Genomic DNA, 20563 nt, shown 5'->3' with positions numbered 1-20563 from the left:
TAACTATTTTCACTACTCCATCATTAACAATATCTAAATCTCCCCTTATAATCTCCTTATTAAAATAATGGCGCATTTGAAGATATCTATAAAAATCTGAATTCTCCAAATTATGTTTCTCCTTCAAATACTGAAAACTTTGTAGCTGATTCTTATCCATTATATTACAAAATGCAGTTATTCCTTTTGTAATCCAAAATTTAAATCTATTATCCAACTTATTTGGTTTAAACTCCGTATCATAGGCGCACCATCTGAGTATCTTTACTGCCTCACCTAAATTATACTCTTTTCTGATCATATTCCATGTCCTTAATTGAAACTTTATCCATGGATTGAATATTTTTTCAGTAATTTTGTCTAAATTTCTATTACCTAATAGTGCCTGATTTGGGGCGCTATTTACAAGGGACAATTCAATATCTTTCCATCTGGCTTGATATTCTGGATTACAGGAATTAATGAGGTTTAACCTGAGATGCATAATAATAATCTTATAAATTTGGTAAAGCCATACCCCCTTTATCTTTTGAAAGTTGCAATGTTTTGAATCTAATTCTAGGTTTTCTCCCCTGCCAAATAAACCTAGAAATCATCTTATCCCATTCCGAAAATTGTTTTGCAGAGACTTCTACAGGGAGAGCTTGAAATAGAAAGAGTAATCGAGGCAGTAGATTCATTTTTACAGATTCAATTCTAGAACTAAAACTCATAAAGGGGATTAGGCTCCATTTCGATATATCTGCTTTAATTTTAGTTATAAGGGGTCCATAATTAATTATTGCTAATACCAAAATATCTTTTGGTAAATAGACTCCTAAATATCTCATTGAACTTTGGTCCCACTTAAGGTGGTATTTGCCTTTTAATAAATCAGGAGGGTTGTAATTAAAAGTTAGAATTTGTGTTTTTTGAACATTTAACTTATAGCCTGCCAGCAAGCCAAAGCTATCTAAGAGTTTCATTACTTCTAGAAATGAACTAGTGGGATCCTCCAAATATAATAAAATGTCATCTGCGTACAGTGCTATCTTGTGCTCATTACCTTGTATAGAAATACCTTTTATTTTGTTATTTTATCATATCCACTGGGCTAGTGGCTCTATATATAGAGCAAAAAGCAATGGAGATAAAGGGCAGCCTTGTCTAGTCCCTCGTTCTAAAGTTATTCTATCAGATAAATAACCATTTATTTTAATTCGTGCTGTTGGTCTATCACATAAAGTTTGAATACCTTTAATAATATTTTCACAAAACCCAAACCTACCTAAAACCCTATAGAGGTATTTCCAACTAACAGAGTCAAAAGCTTTCTCAGCATCTAGGCTCATCAAAGAAGCATCTAAATTATGTTGCTGAATATGGTTCATGATATGCAGTGTGCGTCGAATGTTATCATGGGTTTGTCTATTTTGAATAAACCCTGTTTGATCATAGTGTATCAAATGAGGGAGAATCTTTTCAATTCTTTTGGCCAGTATTGCTGTATAAATTTTATAATCCACATTAAGGACTGAGACTGGTCTGAACGATCTACAATCTAATCTATCTTTCCCCTCCTTAGGGATAACTGAGATGATAGCCTCTCTCCATGATGGGGGCATTTTCCCATCAATTAATGCCGAATTACAAGCAGAAAGAAGATTTGGTATTAATTCAGCTCGGAAGGTTTTATACCATTCTGAATTAAAACCATCAGTTCCAGGTGATTTATTAGCTCTGAGGCTCGTAATCACTGAATTCAATTCTTCTAGTGTTATAGTCGTTTTTAATATATTATTTTGATCTTCCGTAAGAGTTGGTAAACTGAGAGATTCCAGAAAAGTATCCATCTTTTCTTCACTTTCTGAATGGGGTTGTGTATATAATTTTCTGTAATAATTTGTAAAAGTGTTTTGAATTTCTTCCCATTTATATAATACACCATTACAGTTCTGGTCCCTTATTTTATATATTGTATTATCAGTCTGTTGTTTTTTTAATTTTCTTGCCAACAGCTTTAGTGATTTTGACCCTGATTCATAATATTTTTGTCTAGTAAATATATATTTGTTTTCAATTTCCTGTGTATATAAGACATCTATTTTGTTTCTAAGCTTCTTTATTTCTTGCATGATTTTTGAATCCTGTTTTTCTTGATGTTTTTTCTCCAACTCTTTTAACTTTATATTCAGATTAGATAATTGTAGTTGCTTTACCTTCTTCTTATGACTGCTCAGAGCAATAATTTTCCCCCTTATAACTGCCTTTAATGTATCCCATATAATCTCTGGTCTCACTTCCCCATTATCATTCTCCTCCAAAAATAGTTTTATTTCTTGTTTTATCTGTTCCTTACATTGTGGATTGTTCAACAGACTTGAGTTCATCCTCCATGTTGTATCTCCCTGATTATTACTTAATCGTAAGGACAATGACATAGGAGCATGGTCTGAAAAATCCGTTCTACCAATATCACAATCTTGGATCCTATGTCTATCTCTCTTGTGTATAAAAAAATAATTAATCCTTGAATATACCAAATGAGGGAAGGAATAGTGAGTGTAATCCCGCCCACTTGGATAGAAATCTCTCCAAAGATCTATTATTTCCATTTCCCCCATCAGTACATTAATCTTTTTATACAGTGACTTATCTTTCTGAGAAGATGTATTTGTAGAATCAAGCTTGGGGTTAAGACGCACATTCCAATCACCTCCACAAATCAGTATCCCTTGTGCATTAACCATCAAATCGACCATTTTTTAATAAAAATTAAAATCACTACCAGGTGGAGCATATACATTAAATAATGTTAGTAATTCCCCTTCAATTTTTCCCCAATACTAATACATATCTCCCCTCCTTAATCTTTAACTTCTGTAAGCAACTCAAATTGAACCTTTTGAGATATCAGTATAGCCACTACTCTCCTATGGACAGATTTATATGAGGAGAAATAGATTTTTGAGAAACCCATTCTCCTTAACTTCTCATGTTCCAATACACTCAAATGTGTTTTTTGTAAAAAAGCAATATGAGCCCCTTCTTTCTTCATTTTAGACAAAATCTTACTTCTCTTAATAGGGTAAAGTACTCCATTAACATTAAATGTAACTATTTTAAGGTCTTGCTCGGACATATTTTATGTAAATGGTAAAACTTTCAAAATCTCTCCCATACAACATATGTTTCATATTGTTAAACATCTTCCTATCATTTTTTTCTAATAATGCACCACAATCAAAAAACACAATAAACAAAAACATTAACCAAACAATCTTAAACAAAACTGTATCCATCTCCGTCTCTCTCACAGTACTTTCTTCCAACTGTGGGGTTCTTTTCAAACGAACCCTGTGTGGGCTTCTCTCCCTTTTTTCTTAAACAAAAAAAAAAGGGGGGAAAGTCCGTTAGGGAAATCCTCCTTCTCCTCTGGAGGAGGGCCCTTAAGCAGGCGACGCGGTGGCAAATCCAAACTTATATTATAAAGGGAAAAAAAAAAGAGTGTAACCAGAAAAATAAAAAGTCACTCTGGTCGTAATCACCAAGTATCTGTCCCGACATACAAATTCTCTTAAAACTCCTGAAACTCTAATTTCTCCTGATATTGCTGTTTCGAGGACTGGTCTTTCCCAGGACCACCCCGTCTTCCAGCCTTCTGCCAAGTAAACAGTCGCACGGTTTCTTCTTCCAGTGTAGGCGCTGGCTGTGTAACTTGTACTTTAAGACCCCGCTCTGCCATGTCCTTTGTGGCTTCTGCTGCCGAATGGTATAGGCAGGTGCCGTCTTCGTAAAACACCCGCAACCTCGCTGGAAATGGAGTCTGAAATTTTATTTTCTGCGATTTCAGCACCTTTTTTACTTCAGAATATTCCATACGTTTTTTTAGTACTGTCGGGGGGTAATCATGATCCACATAAAATCGTTTGTTATTGTGGAAGAGTTCTTTCTTTTGCCAAGCTTTACGCAACACTTCCTCTTTCATCTTGTAGCTTACAAACGTGGCGACAATGGAGCGCGGTTTGGCGTCAGGGCCTTTAGGTCTCGGCGCTAGCGCTCTATGCGCCCTTTCAATTCCCAGTTCCATGTCCTTCGGTAAATCAAGTCCCCCCCTTTGCAGATTTTCAAGGAAGGTGACCATGCAGCGACCCTCTGATTCTTCGGGGATTCCGTAAATCCGAATGTTTTCTCTGTGCGATCTTCCTTCCTTGTCTGTTAGTTTAGTTTCTAAAGTAATTTGTCGTTGCAAGAGTTTCTTTATCACAGTTTCTGTTGTTAAGACCCTTGTTTCCACTTCTTCGATCCGTCCCTCCGCTTTAGCCAGTCTCTTATTAACCTTGATCAGCTCCTGTTTAATATCCATAAGCTGCTCTTTATTATCTTGTCTGAAGTCTCTAAGTTCGTATAATATTTTCTGAAGACTGGCGTCAGCGCCATGTTGTTCAGAGTCCGTTGAGCTACTTCGACTATGGTCCGAAGTTGCAATTTCGACATTTTCCACGGTCGTTAGTTTTCTCCTGCTTCTCCTGACAGCCCCTTCAGCCATAGTTTTTATTTTTTCAAACGTAATGTAGAAAAAAAAACACTTTTTCAAGGCTTTATTACAAAGTTGCCGGGCGGTGATCCGTATTATGCGGCCTTTCCCGTCCGCATTCTAACCGGAAATTGGTTATTGTTATTCTAGAGGCAGACAAGCTGGTGTGCTAAATGTTCAATTGCTTATGAAGATGGTGAGCTAACTGCTTAATTGCTTATGAACATGGTGAGCTAAATACTCAATTGCTTATTAGCTTGGTGTGCTAACTGCAGAATTACTTAAGACGTTAGTGTGCTAACTGCTCAATTGCTTAAGATAGTGTGCTAACAGCTCAATCTCTTGTGGTTATAAAGGCCTGCGTACAGTATACCTTATTAGGTTTGGTGTTACAGGTTTACAGGAGTCCTATCCAGGGTGTTTCCTGCCTTGTGTCCATTGTCTTTTGCATTAGGCTCTGATTCACTGTGACCCTGTACTGGACTAAGAGTAACTGGGAGTTATTGGGACAGGGAGGTGTTACAGGCTTATAACAGGTTCAGCTGTTTAGAGATGGTGAATGTTTTTGCAACTGAAACTGTTTTCTGTGTTTTTATCTGGCTATGCACTCTTAACACAGACTTCCAAACCTGAGAAAGTTCCTCATATTTCCTTAGACTATAGCTTATACAGCAACAAGGCTGACTGCAATAACAAATCCTTAAAATGTGTGCTCTGTTTCAATTGACAGGGTCTGTCCTTCATGGTGTATTGACAGGGTGCTGACCACAAACCAGAAACTGCCCTCAGAACACCAGACCTACGAGAAAATCCCAGAACTGTATTCCACGGGTGTCTGCCTTTCACTCTGAAACATGATGATTTCGCAGGATCAGGAAACAAAAACCTTGCCTATTTAACAGGATGGCCTCTCAACTCAAAATGTTTTCCCCAGACACACCTCTCGTCTGTTAGACACGGGTGCTGCTCCAGTTGGAGATTTTCAATTGGCTGCTACACTTCACCTAATAAGTAAGAAATATGAGTGGAATATTAAGTTCATGTTGAAAATAACTGCCCTAAAGTTATATTTGCTTACATAACTACACACTCGCTGTCAGAGTTAATTACCAATTTCTGTGTGCCATATTTAAATATAGTTCAGGTAGGTACAGTAGCTGCATCAGCATGCGTAGGCTGCAAAGGAACAAGCAAACATTCTTTTCTTCTCTTTTCAGCATGGAATAAACCTTTACTTGTTTCTATTTAAATATATGTCATGTGTAGATGGAAAAGGCTGCACAGAAGTACACTGATCATGGGAACTTAAAATGTTAAAGAGTTTGGAGTTTGGCAACATCCCATACAGACTGAACATAAGATTTCACATGTGAAAGTTCCCTGCAAATCCTGAACAAAAACCAAGCATTCCATCCCTGCCGTAGCTGGATTTCTCAAGGATGAGAAGCCTGTCTCTACTTATGTCCTGTACTAGGGCAGCGATTCTGAGGATGTGCAAGGACACAAATTCACCAAACTCCCATCAGCCCACTGGGGGTCCCTCCAGTCAGACGCTTTCTTTGCCCTTTGGGGAGAGTACTGCATGATCAGCGCATGCTCAGGGATGAACCGACTTCTTGAGCTCTGGTGCCCCCTGGAGCCCACATCACCACACTACACATGTAGAAACATGGGGAACAAGGGAAACAGGGGAATAAGATCACTTTATTGGCCATATACAATTTCTTGCATTAGGCATTTGTCTTTCCGCATACCCCAACTTGCTCTCCATGAGACACACAGACGGGGAGAGAGAAGCTGGGGGTCAGAGCTCAGGGTCAGCCATCTATACGGCGCCCCTGGAGCAGTTGGGGTTAAGGGCCTCGCTCAGGGGCACAAGGGAGGAAAAGAACATACTGTACAACACGGAGTGAAACTATTTACAACAGAATGGAATGTTTTTAAGGCTTTGCACCCACTACAGTTTTTGAGCATGTAGGAACATAGGAAAGGCTACAAGCAAGAGAAGGCCACTCAGACCATTAAGCTTGATTGCTAGTGGCCAATTCATCCAAGGATTCCATCCAGCTGCTTCCTGAAACAAGCTGAGCCTGGGTACATACAGCTATCGGAGTGAGTAAGTAACAGCAAGGTGGGCAGATAGTTCCAGGGTGTCCTCGGTTTTAACAAAACTTTCACACAGTTGCAGACCGTGTTCTTCTGCATTTCACTGAAGAAGCTACTTATGAAAAGAAAAGAGTTTTTGGTGTTTATATTGACACATCATTTATATTTTTAGACCATTTAGGAAAGTATAAAAAAGGCAAACAGAATATTTGCAAATATAGTTAAAAGTGCTGAAATAATTTGGCAAACTGTGTACAATTTGCATATTACAGAAAATATGTCTGCTCTGACATCAATCGAGACAAGACGCAACAAAAGACATTTACGGGCTTGAAGAAAAGACTTGCAATGAAAGACCAAAAGAACAAAATCTTTTTAGTTGTGTACAGAGAGAACAATGAGGGGACCTGATTAAAGTATTTAAAATATCTAAAGGCAGACAAATACAAGCCTACAGCCTTCATCAGAATCACTGCACCAGAAAACAGTGGATACCAGTGGAAAGCACATTCAAATGCAGGATGTGTAGTTGGTATCAGTGCACCAGGGCCTTCTGGTGCAGCTCACAAAGTCGAAACGTGCATTTTTGATTCCCACTGTTAAGATACACATTTCTATATTTGTAAAACACAAAACTATTAAATCCCTTCTGAAAATGCAGTCGTTACTCCAGACAACTATTAACAAATTGATTTACATCTAACTCATCTTCCATGTGAGATTGTATGTGTTCATTCTACAAGTTAATTTCCTATATTTTCTTTTCTAAATACTACAATCTTTTGAAGCTTTCCAGAATTACTTTGGTATCCCATACCACTCATATACTGTAGCCTAGAATGTTCTATTTCCATAAAACCACAGTTAGCATTATACTGCCTCAACTCCGGAGACTGTACTGTAAGTCATAGACAATAAGTGACAGAAAATGTCTGCGGAATTGGCCTAGGCTACACATCTTTGTTAAAACACAGTTTCAAAGCAATGCGTTACATGGAAATGTTTGTGTTATCAATATTTTTCATGTATACTAAAAAGAGATAAGTATCTTCCATCCATAACGCCATATTTTTGAACATTGGGGGTGTTGGGCATGAATACTTCACCTCATTAAGGTCCTAAGACCAGCGTCGACACAATGCTGTTTAACTTCCTCTGTCATCGTTGCAGGTGACCTGAAGTCCACAAGTTCCACCGGTGTGACACTGGCTATAGTGCTGAAGTGCTGACAGGCATCAGTCATCTCACACTCTTACCTCTGAGACATTTGCGGGGATTTGAGATTTTATGGGAAGTGGTTAATATTACACTTACACTCGACTTGTGAGCCTCTTCATGAGTCTGCATCAATGCTTTAGGCTCTTCAGATGGAAAGACACTAAAGTCTGAATAAAACATTTAACTGTCAAACGGAATCACAAAGTATTGTAGCATCATCTCAGACCCACCTATGCTGTTTTCGGTGAAGCATAGAAATAAAATTAACTTCTCACCAGAAAAAGTCATCATAATTGGGATTGTTTTCTAAACGTTTGGTCTGCATTAGAAACTACGTTTTTCTGTAGTCCCTAAACATGCTACTGCATTACTGCTCGCTTTAGAAACGGTCTAGATATTTTGATGTATTACAAAATAAGTAGTCTACAGTAGTTATACATTTGAACAGATAAAGGTTTATTCCATGCTGAAAGGAAAAGAAAAGACACACGGCGTTTCGGCTGCGCAGCCTTCTTCAGGTGTGATATGCCTTACACATCTGTAATATTTCAATTGCAAGGACAGTATTCACTTAAACACGATTACCTTTCTTAACTTCCACAGCTGTGTAATTTATACTGCTGCACCCCAGCCGTACTTTAAATCACCACGGTCTGAGGTGTTTGCCAAATTAAAAACAAAACCCCGCCAGCCGGAGTCCGCCTTCACTAGACGCTGAGGTTTATGTGTGGAAGCAGTCAGTCCCACCAGAGCAGGAGAAATACTACCTGAGCGTCTCAGCTGTGCTATGACCCACAATGCAGCAGCACTCTGCACACACAGACAGCAGGCTCGCCTGCCACCGCCTGCGTCATCAGCACCACCTGCCTTCTTCATCCAATCAGCAAGCGGCAGCGGGGCAGGCCCCTCCCTCTGACACGTGAGGCTCGCAAACGCGCCGCGCCATTGGCTGTGCTGGCCGGCCGCGCAGAGCGCATTGTTGTTACACGTGAGGGAGTTACGTAAGGGAGCCGGGGCACCAATCGGCGGCCTCGGTTCGGGCCGGAAGCTGCGCTGGGGGGTTTTCTCCCCCTCCGCTGCGGCCCTGGAGTACTCGCTTGAGCCCTGTGCTCGGAAGTAGCGCTGCGCTCCCCTCGTCCGCCCGCACCATGAAGCAGAACTCCAGCGTCCCCGCCTTCCTCACCAAGCTCTGGACCCTGGTCGAGGACCCGGACACGAACGAGTTCATCTGCTGGAGCCAGGTGAGTCCGGGCCCGCGCCCGTCTGGGCAGCCTGACCGAGCGAGAGACTGAGCGGGGGAGCAGGAGGCCGGAGTGAGCCAGGTCTAAACTGGTCGCCGTCGAAAAGGGAAAAATAAAAAAACGTACGAGGCGGCTTCGGTTCGGCCTCGGACCTCTCGCTGTTTCCTGAGGGCCGGCCGGCCTCTTGCTGTGGTCTCCGCGCCGTTTCCAGGGCGACCGCGGGACGTGGCTGTTGTGCGAAGGCCCGTGGCGCCGGGGTCTGGCTGCCGGCGGCTTTGCCACTCGAGGGCCGAGCTCAATGTGGCAGCTGGACGGGAGGTCAGATAGGGGCCCCCATGATGAAGGGCCGGGGCGGTACCGGTACCGGTACCGGTACCGCTGGCTCGGGGAGGTAGCTCGCCCTGCAGCGCCGTGGGCAGGAGCGGGTCTGCGTTCAGGAGTGAAGTGGATGACGTTTGTTGCCGAGTTGAACAGCGCTGCTTTGGACAGAGGAATGCAAGCAGGCTGTTCTTGTTCCCTGAGCTGTCCTCCGAAGAATTAAAAGAGCGGATTTATTTCTATTCATTTCAGTGCATAGCATGTTGGGAGTGGGGAGGTTTGATGCAACATCTTAAATTTGATTGGAAGTATTTGGACCATAAATGTACCCTCCACAGCCAGCTTCCTGATGGGGTGTGTGCACTTGACGGTGTGTGCCACACTAGAACACCTACCCTTGCTATTGCCTCAAATTCAGCTTGGAGAAGTCTCTCCCTGCCTCTTTACCCCCAGACTCTTGCAGGACTTCGGCGAACGAGAGCATCAAAGGTTTATATGTAAGGAATTAAATGGTGGTGGGGGGGGGAAACACCTGTGTGTTTTGAGGCACTAAAGCTCATACTCAATGTAGTTCTAATTATTGAGTAGGGAGATTGAGGGTCTCTTTTTCTAGAAGCGGCTTGGTGCCATGGGTTTAAACAGCTGTAATATAACTGCAGCTGCTCATGGTCTGGGAAAGTGTGTGCGCCTGCAGTCTGAATATAGCTTAATGTAAACTGAGAAATAAAATGCCATGGATACGTGACGTTTAAATCATGGTAGTTAATACACTTCAAGACATGCATAGGATATTTTCTTCTGATGGTCTGATGTAGACTACAATTTAGATAGATAGATACTTTATTGATCCCGTGAGGGAAATTGCAGTGCAACAGCAGCTTAACACACACAACACAGCCACAGTGTAACGAATTATATAATAATAGTACAATACATACAATACAATACAAGAGTTACTCACAGTCCGGACGCACAAGAACAAACTAGAACAGAACAGTACACAGAAAATCGTATCACACTCATATCACACATATGAATATAAATATAGATGTAACTATAGATATAAATATAAATGTATTGCACAGGTCCCTGGCATATATTGCACAAAAAGTGGTTGTAAACGGGAAAAAGAAAAAGAAAGAGAACAGATGTAGCAGTAGATGTGTAGATGCATTTAGTCCAGAAACAGGTCACTGTCGATGTTGCCTCTGCCAAGACGCAAGGTGGATGCGTTGTACAGTCTTATGGCAGACGGCAAGAATGACCTCCTGTAGCGCTCCCTGTCGCACCGTGGATGAATCAGTCTATTGCTGAACGTGCTCTTCATTCCTGCCAGCCTGTCAAAGAGGGGATGGGAGAAGTTGTCCATGATGGCCTCTAGTTTGGACCTCATTCTCCTCTCAGCCACTACCTCCAAGGAGTCCAGGTCAAACCCAATGACAGAGCTTGCTCTCCTGATGAGCTTGTTCAGCCTTTTGGAATCTACTGCTCTAATCCCAGAGCCCCAGCACACCACTGCGTAGAAAATGGCACTCGCTACCACCGACTGATAGAACATGTGTAGCATCTTACTACACACATTGAAGGACCTGAGCCTCCTCAAGAAGTAGAGTCGGCTCTGTCCCTTCTTATAGATGGCCTCGATGTTCTTAGACCATTCCAGTCTATCGTCGATGTGCACTCCCAGGTACTTGTACGAGTCCACCATCTCCACGCCACTCCCATGGATGTAGACAGGAGTAGGTTTGACCTTTTTCCTCCTGAAATCTACCACCAGTTCCTTTGTCTTCGTCACATTCAGTTCCAAGTGGTTCACCCCACACCACTCCACAAAGCTGCTGACCAGTCCTCTGTACTCCTCCTCCTGCTCACCCTTGATACATCCCACAATTGCAGAGTCATCTGAGAACTGTTCAAGATGTATTTTGGCATTTGGTTTTGAAAGAAGTGTAAAAATATTTTTAAGGTCTGTGGGAACTTGGGGATGCATGAAAACTGCTTCCCCACGGCAATGTGATTTTTGTAATCCATCATCTTTCTGACCAGATTTCCATTAAAGTAAGCATGGACTTTCTTGTTTGTTTTAAAGGAAGGTAACAGCTTTCTTGTGCTGGATGAACAGCGATTTGCCAAAGAGATTCTCCCCAAATTCTTCAAGCATAACAATATGGCTAGTTTCGTCAGGCAGCTCAACATGTGTAAGTACTTTTCACGGTCACAGATGTTTTTCATTCGTTAGGTTATCAGTACTGGAATTGGTTCAGGTGGGTAGCTGTGTCACCATGCGTGGGCTGCAAAGGAACAAGTAATAGGTTTAGTCCATGCTGAAAAAAGAAGAAAGAAAACTCAACGTTTCGGCCGTCGAGCCTTCTTCAGGTGTGAGAGACAGAATTAGACAAGTAACGTATTCCCTGTGAGTATGTGCAATGTACATGTAAACAAATCATGAGGTCACTCAAGTAATTCCAGGCTGAAAGTAGAAAGGATCAACCCACGCTTCTTCATTCATAATGGTGCCTTTGCTGAGATGAAACTCGCTGCTTAAAGCATGATTATGTACAGCATGTCGTGAAGAAGGCTGAAATGTTTCTCCTTTATTTGTTCCTTTGCAGCCAGCGCATGCTGACGCAGCTCCACCCTCGAATGTCATTTTACGCTGCTGGCATCTCTGTCAGAGTTGACCTTTTTGGGGAACTTGCACTGAGCTCAACCTGCTCTCTAGGAGTACAAGTTGAGTCCTTTAGTCCGGTTCGCAGACACACCTCTGAGTTTCATTGCCAGGGGGCCACATGACTGGACCCCAGTAGGCTCATGGGTTTGACATGACGTGGGTAATTCTCAGCTTGCTCATGCTCGCAATGCCTCTAGGAATTGTCCGGGCACCTGTGAGCTGGCCCGTTACGATGATGTTAGAGCTCGAGGGTAGTCTAGATAGTCACGGTATGGCCGGCAGTGTCCGAGGAAAGCATACAGGCCCACTGCTGAAAGGCAGGGCTTAAAAAATTGAAAATGGCAAAGTGAGAGTGTGTAAACCAGACAACAGTAACCGAGTAACTTAATGCTGGAAGTTGGGGGAGGAAAAATGGGTAAAAGCAAAAGGAAATGGGCAAACCAGAAGTGAAAATAGTGGGGTTTCTTGTTAATAGTAAAGAGCAGGGGAACTGAAACCCCTTCAAAGTAGGATGGAAAGAGCAGCAAAGTAGCAGATCTGGAGACCTGACTTCCTCAGTGTTTGTCTCAGACTGAATGTCAAGAACCCATGTCCAGTTATGGAAAACCCAATACGGACATCATTACTTGAGGCTGTCGAAGAGGGAAAGAACATGGCTGAAAGATATCAAGATGCATGGGAATTGTTGAATATCTTGTATTATCAGAGGAATGATGTCAAGTCACAGTTCTGAAAAAAGATCTGTTTTAATATTCATCTATTATTTTCAAGACATGTATTATTTAAACTTTTATTTATGTAGTTAATTTTGCTTTAGTTGGGGGTTTTGAATTGAGTGTGTGATTTAAGGGGTATTTTTTTGCACTATCATACAGGCATATCATGCATATCAAGAGGGTTTTAAAAATTCAAAAATATCTACATGATATCTTTTTAATAAAGATTTCTGGAGAGCAATGGGAAAAGAAAGAGGAAATAAATGTGAACCATTTAAAAACATGTTAAATTAGATTCACAGGTCAGAAAATAATCAATTATGTTAAAGAGAGCTAAAATAATGCATTTTATGTTAGTGCAAAGGGCTTTTAAAGAGGACAAACTGTCTTACAGATGGATTTCGCAAGGTAATGCACATGGACACTGGCATTGTAAAACAAGAACGTGATGGACCAGTTGAATTTCAGCATCCATTCTTCAAACATGGGCAGGATGACTTGCTAGAAAACATCAAAAGAAAGGTAAGAACAAGGGCTTACACTTTGAATTTATTGCCTTAAAATGTGAGAAAATAGCCTCGCAAAGCTCAAAACTGCTTTAAGAAAATTGAAATAATGTGCACGATAGGTTTCTAATTTCACATCCTGCCACCTTTAGGATCAAATGACCTACTTTTGTTTGTAATTAACTTTAGTCTTTGCCAAGTACAAAATCCAATTAAGGTTCTGCTTATGTTTAATTTTAATTATTTTGAGGCAAAACTTCGTTTGTCCCCTCTAAGTAATCTAACAGTTTTCTTGTGTTCCTCAGATATGGCCAAATCCACCAGAGGTTTATTTGTGAATGGATACCATTCTAAAAGCTCATTCACAATCCATACCTGCAAATTGAAGCAAATGTATGTAAAGCAGGAAGAGCATTAGAATTGTTGAATGAACTTCAGTTAACTTAGTTTTATCTTAAAGTTGTGTTTTTTTTTCTTTTTGTAGGTTTCGTCAGCCAGGCCTGAGGAAAATAAAATACGTCACGAAGACCTCTCTAAGATCCTGTCCAACGTTCAGAGTGTTCATGGCAAACAAGAAAGTCTTGATTCGAGACTCTCAACACTGAAAAGGTAACAGAGTGACCACTGTAATTTGATCTTAATCCCAATATATATTGGGGACCATTTGTGTACACTTTACCTTATTAGTTAAAATGAAGAAAATGGATTTATCTGTGTTTATGGAAAACTAACTTTTTTGTTCTTGAATTACAGAGAGAATGAGGCTCTGTGGAGGGAAGTCTCAGATTTGAGACAGAAACATACCAGCCAGCAACAAGTTATTAAAAAGGTACCCAAATTTTATAGCAGTGACAGTTTTACAGATGGCTTGTTTGAATTCTGCATTTGATTCTTTAATGGAACTTAATTCAGATTTATTTGTGGTTGGTTTACATTTATATTAGCTTTCAGGCACCAATTATATGTAATCTACCCCTTATACAGAAGTGAGTTATGAAAGACAAAATGTTTGTATAGCTTATCTTATAGCCTTTTAAACTACCAGTGCAAAGACGAGTGCATTTGCATTTGTTGAAAAAACATTCTTATCTTAAATGGATAAGAATATAAAAGGCTATACCGTAAATAATGGTGTTTATTTTTTTTATGCCTATCTCAAGAGTAGTGCATTCTCAAATAAAATAGAACACTTAATTTTATGCACTGTTTAGGTCTTTCTTTAAAGAAACACAAATTGTTCTAGATAATTGTGCAAATTTGGATAGAGTGTTTTATGTTAATATTTGTGTGATTGCTAAAATAGCCATAGTAATTGTAATTTGCTCTCCAGCAACTTTTGTACTTTTTTGTTTTTGATGAACTGAGAAGCTCCATGAACATGGTAATACACTGAGTAGGTGTGAACCTAGGGGTGCAGATGACCAGATCTAATTTGCAGTTATATCATATCAGAAGTTAAGTATATAGGTGCGAATTGTATACTTTGACAAAAACATTCTGTATTTGGCCTTATGAGGTTAAATATCCTATCAGTGTCCCACTTTGTGAATTTAACTTCTGTGAGGGATTTAATGTACCTTTTCTATTTCAGTTGATCCAGTTCATTATAACATTAGCCCAGAACAACCGTCTAGTGAGCTTGAAACGCAAAAGGTAAGCCCAGCCCTTGCATCACTGACGTTTGTTGTAACCTAAATGGAAGACGCATAGCATTTATATGCAATGTTGTGCAACCAATAAAGGCAAATTAGGTTGTCAACATAACAGTAAATATGAAATGAAATTTGACATTGAGAACGTGCTTCCAAATTTACATAGTTTCAGTATGAGAAAACTGGCCCCTTTATTGTACACCTTTTAAAATGTTTTGTGATTTTCTTTTTTTCTGTAGACCTTTATTGATGAACAGCAATGGAAACAAGTCAAAATACTTTCATCAAATTTATGAGGAATCCGTCGAACACAGCAAGGTATTTGTAGTAGATGATCGCATTTAAGATTAAGTTAAACTGGATATTCGGTATATAACTTGCCAACCATTCCAAAGTACAATAATTATTAAATCTAGCTTTTATTTTTTTCAGATCTTCAAATTTCATTTGTAAGCCAAACATTTTGGCACTTAAGCCAAACACTCCACTTAAGTATATATACTTTGTAGCTGTGCATTTGGTCTTTGTTCAGATTTATGAATTTGGGTTTCATTTTCCGAATAATTTATTTGTAGGAGGCTTGTAAAAGCCTCTGAATTTGCGATTATTGAGACTTGAATGAGTAAGCAACTGTTAGGATCCGTTTCTAAACTAATGCTTTGATACAGAAAGGTTTCTTGAGACCCAGACATTCAAACTATTTTTGTATAATCTTTTGATTAGGCTTACATATGTAATACCTAAAACAATTTACTTCATTTTAGCTTATTTAGGAATCTTAGATTTTAGGTTCATAGCATGCTGGAGCTAGCAGCATGAAACTGCATTGATGCTTCTTCAGTTAGCAGCAGCTGTTTAAGAGTCAAGCTGTATGACGTTTTAATAAAGTACGTGCCTATTGCCATTTTCTTGTTAATTTCACTTTCGTTGCTGCAGTGTCTTGAGAGAGAAAAGATTGAGCCTGTTATCAGTACAAAGTGTAAGCCCATTTACTTTAACTTTTCACCTTGTAAGCTGCAGTTCAGACTGAACTAATGGTTTTCTCAGACATCAGGGAGGAACCTCATACTGTGACTGAATTGAGGATTCTCTTAACTTTTCTTTGCAATACTAGTATTTGTAGGTGTATTTGCTATTGTCATAATGGCATGATAAGCTGCCAGAAGGTCAATGATCTTTATAAAGTGTACCCAAAATATGCAGAAGTAATCGCTTTCAGTATTTTCTGTTGTCATAAATTTGAGTTTTAAATCTCCAACTAATTGTTTTACAGATGTCTGTCTTTAATATGTCTTTGTGTTGTGTAATATTTTTATTTGTATGTATATTCTGTTCGTTTGTTCCTGTAGGGATCTATGAAAGTGCCGAACGGTCTGAAGAACAGTTCTGATATTTCTGATGATGTTATAATCTGTGATGTAACTGAAGATCATCCAGAAAACTTGGAAGAAGTAACGAAAATTTCTGATCCAATGTAAAGTTTTTTTTTTTTAGCTACTCGTATTGTTTACAGGCTTTGTTCTTAATTGGCTCGTGCTTTTATGGAGTTGGTCTGACCTCTTCAATGAAAACTTTTTTCGGCACAGTTCTTTCCTGTTCATCTTTATTTCTGTTCTTTATTTACAGTATACTTGAAATTAAATAATTTTGCTTAAAATGGTTACAGTATATAAGCAGGAAGTTTGAACCTCTCTTTAACCGAGTTCGATTAATGTTAATATTTGCAAAGGTTGTGATTCCACTTTAACCGGCAATCCTGGACTTCCATCCTGTATTAACTTGTTTTAAATTGTATTAACTATGATTCCTGTTTGGTTTCCGTCTTAAGGCAAATCTTAAGTAAACAAAAAATGTAATATGAGGATTGCTCGTTTGTACATACATGACTTAATATTTTTTTATAGGGATGTCGAAATTGTGGAAGTTAAAATTGGTAGTGATGAAGCAGTGCTTGTGGATGATGAAGTGACAGACCCACCAAGAGTGGAGCCTCAAGACATAGCCAAAGCCATATCTGAAAACGCCCCTTTGACAAGCAGTGCTCTGCAGATCAATAAACCATCGGCGCTCACTTTGGAAGATCCAGTTACAATGATGGACTCCATTATGAATGAAAGCGGAGCTATTTCACAGAACATTAACCTTCTGGGCAAGTAAGTGCCACTGTTTCTGTTTTTGCCGACTCCCACTTTATTCCAGCAACTATCATTACTAGTAAGCAATTTAAGTACTGATATTTGTTAAAGTATCTAGCAGTTAAGTGACAAAGTGTTTTGGTCTTTCAGACCCTTACTTGATTTTGTAGCTGAAGGAGCTACATGAATAATATTTGGTTATAGTATTCTGATAAGAGTCTGCGCCTGTGACATGCGTTATGTGTATTAAACCTCTAAGAAATTTCACCAGAAAATTCCTGTTCTAGTAAAAGTATAAACCCCGGAAGCAGAAATCATAATCATTTAATTTTTGAATTTTGTTTACACTTGCTTAGCTGTGCAGTGGTAATTTTTACTTTGGAGGCACACTTCAAGATAGTTCTGAACAGTTGTGTAGTTTGTTGGACTGTATCTATACCCCTTTGTTTAAGAAAAACGTCCCCACTTCCAGTAGTATTGAGGGACTGTGGCTGGCACGTCAGAGTCCTGTGAATGAGCTGCTTGGCCTTTCTTGTAACATATTAACTAGGTGTCGCTATTGTCCGACAGGGTTGAGCTCATGGACTATCTGGATAGTATTGACTGCAGTTTGGAAGACTTTCAGGCTATGCTGTGTGGAAAGCAGTTCAATATTGACCCAGAAATCGTAGATGATGTAAGTTTCAGGTGTTCATATTTTTTATTAATGTAGTGGTGCAATAATATGTAAATCTAAATTTATTTTGACATCGGTTTAGCTGTATTTCAGTAATCACTGTCGTAGTGTTTTGGTCTACGTTTCACTTTCATTCATCTTAAAATGTAACAACTGCTATCCATGTTTGATGTAGACCCTGGTAGTTGATAACAGCCTGCACGTTGTTACTGAAGGTCAGCATTCTCACAATAGTACAAGTAACGTGCTTGAATGTCTGACTTACGTTTAACAAGTCAGTGTTATCTTAGCTCTGGGGATTTTATCAATTCGTTTACAGGCAAAGGAAGCACAGTTACTTTAACCAGAAATTAATATTAAATTATGAAATTAAGTAGTAGTTTCAAATGCACGAAGATATGAGGTAGTTAAAACATTTCAAATAGTGGTAATTTTGTAGGTCACTTTTTGGGGAGGGGGGAAACTGGTGGCAGGTGAAGTGTGAATTAATTAAATCCCACATTAATTGATCTTTAACCTTTTCCCTGTAGCTTTTTAATCCAGTTTGCCTGGTGAGCACAAATGATCACAGCATCAGCACAGCTAAAGTGAGTTCTACCCAGTCACTTGCTTTGTCACAGAATCAAAGTAATATGTACTGGGTTTTCAGCTCCCGATTGAAGTATCTGTACACTTCTGTAGTTTGCAGTACTGTACCACTTTGGTCTCTATAGAGTACTAAGAAACGGTTTATTTCCTTTTTTAGAGTGATCCTGGGTTTTGCTGTTTTGTATTGTTCTTTCTTGAAATGACTTAATACATTTCTTCTCATGTAGAACTGCATCTAAACTTGAGTAAGCCCAAACCTTCTTTATTTTAATGTGTTCTTTTTATAGTGTTAGTGGAGAAATGTAATTACTGTTGAATGGAATTTGACTTGCTGTTTCACCTGTGAATCTTAGGGGACAGAGCCTTCAAAGGAGAAAGCGGGCTTGCTATCCAAAGAGAAGCCAAGTGAGAGTAATAATGGTGAGCTGCAGCTGTTCAATATGGTTCACGCATGCAGCACTTTGCAATTGGATTTAGATGTTTACTTCTCTGTTTTAGTCTGGAAAGATCCTAAAAGCTTTTTTTTTAATAAATCTAATCCAGTTTCCCCCCTGCATCTTCTTTCACAGATTTCTTCTGTCTCGGTCTTGCATGGCACATGTAAAAAAATATTTAAAGGGGATCTGCAAGGCTATTATGTTTTGGGGTTAGAAAGAATCAGCATTGGCATCTCTTTTAAATTAATAAGAATATTGCTCTCAACTTCAAGACAGTTTTGCCGATTAAATCTAACCTGTTAACTCTGCATGCAGATCACAGTGGAACCTTAATGTGGTGAAATAGCACAGCCTGTACTTATTTGGTCATACTTCGCATTACATGAGTTATTACAGTGACTAGTGAGCAGGAAGGGTTGCGTTGCAATTTGTGCATTTCACTATTTTGTGCTTAATTCGAAATCTGTAAGTGAATTTATTTTGTTATCAAGATTTAATAATTGTTCTGGGAAATTGGGGCTGCAGTTCCCCTTTAATGATCGTTGATCGAAATGGCAGATCTCACTTTCAGCTTGCAGCATCGCCCGTTCCTCCTGTGTGTTGAACTGTGGTGTCCCCACTGCAGATAAACAGCTGATCCAGTATACGTCCTGCCCTCTCTTGGCCTTCTTGGATGGGTGCTCTTCCACACTCAACCCTGAACCAGACACTCCGGTTTCGGGCCTGAATGAATCGCTTCTGGAGCAGGACCAGGAAGATCCAACCGACCTTCTGGAAACGGATGAGCCTCCCCGGAGCAAGCTCATTCGACTGGAGCCTCTGACTGAAGCGGAGGCCAGCGAAGCAACTCTGTTTTACTTCTGCGGACTCAATCCAGAAACCCCTGACATAGAGACTCCGCAGCTGGGGGTTTAAAGTGGAAAGAAATGGGTTAAGCTTTGTATATATTCATCAAAATGATGAACTATTTATTTGCTAGTATCTTTTGGTACATTTCTGTCCTAAATCCAAAAGGAAAATGTGACAGTCCTCCTTCTTCCTGTTATTTAGCGGATGTCTTTAAATCCTCTTGTCCATAGAGTATTCTAGGTCTGACTTCACAAAGCCAAGGAGTCAGAAGGGATACAGTTGTATTTTTTTTTGCCGGTTGATGTTTTTTTGGGGGGTACAGACTATTTTGAGTTGTTAATGACTAGGTCCATAAGTTTTATCGTGTCTGTGGAAAGGTTCAGTTTCCATAGATGCTCCTCTCAGATGGAGTACAAGCATATTATAGACATATAAAGATACGGAAGTGTCTGTATGTAGTTCATTTCCCTGTCTTTGTAAACTCTCAGTGTTCTGAATTCCAAGAAGTCTGGTTTGTCATTCGTTTCAAAACGTGCTGAACTAATGTGATGTTTCGCTTTTTGTCACTGATATATCAAGCTTGGCAGCCAATAAATTGCAAAGCATCGAGATTGCTTCATTATTATTCATCATTTTTGCACTTTTGTTTCCATCGCCTGTTTTTAAAGTTGGTGTGGCATGTTCACGTAACAATTTGGACTGCTACCTCGCAGCTCTTGCTATCTTGGACAGATGCCAGTCTGGAATCTGGGTTTGATTGTACACTAGTATGGGTCAACAACTCTCCTTGTGGTTTCCTTTCAACTCTGTAGACACCTGGTGTCTCTACCTTGTCCCTGTATGTGTCCCCAACCCTGCCCAGGGTTTGATCCTACCTTGGGCCTAATGTTCTGGGATAGGCTCAGGGTTGTTACAATCCTTAATAATAACAAGT

The 20563-nt window shown here is 39.7% G+C and overlaps 1 protein-coding gene across 2 annotated transcripts; it reads left to right on the top strand.

Annotated features, from left to right (window-relative positions):
- Positions 1–8873: 8873 nt before the first annotated feature.
- Positions 8874–20238, top strand: hsf2 (heat shock transcription factor 2). Of its 2 annotated transcripts, XM_088930057.1 has the most exons (13): positions 8874–9081; positions 11489–11597; positions 13181–13308; positions 13777–13901; positions 14046–14121; positions 14884–14945; positions 15184–15262; positions 16294–16418; positions 16849–17097; positions 17650–17755; positions 18286–18342; positions 18697–18763; positions 19406–20238. In XM_088930057.1, the coding sequence occupies exons 1-13, from the start codon at positions 8989–8991 to the stop codon at positions 19693–19695; spliced, it is 1566 nt and encodes a 521-aa protein (XP_088786183.1). In that variant the 5' UTR covers positions 8874–8988; the 3' UTR covers positions 19696–20238. The 2 variants fall into 2 exon arrangements, with proteins under 2 accessions (XP_088786183.1, XP_088786192.1); XM_088930066.1 differs by lacking the exon at positions 18286–18342.
- Positions 20239–20563: the final 325 nt, after the last annotated feature.

This window comes from Atractosteus spatula, chromosome 2 (assembly GCF_055471065.1).
Source record: "Atractosteus spatula isolate fAtrSpa1 chromosome 2, fAtrSpa1.hap1, whole genome shotgun sequence".
NCBI lineage: Eukaryota > Metazoa > Chordata > Actinopteri > Semionotiformes > Lepisosteidae > Atractosteus > Atractosteus spatula.
This window is presented reverse-complemented; position numbering and strand designations above follow the sequence as displayed.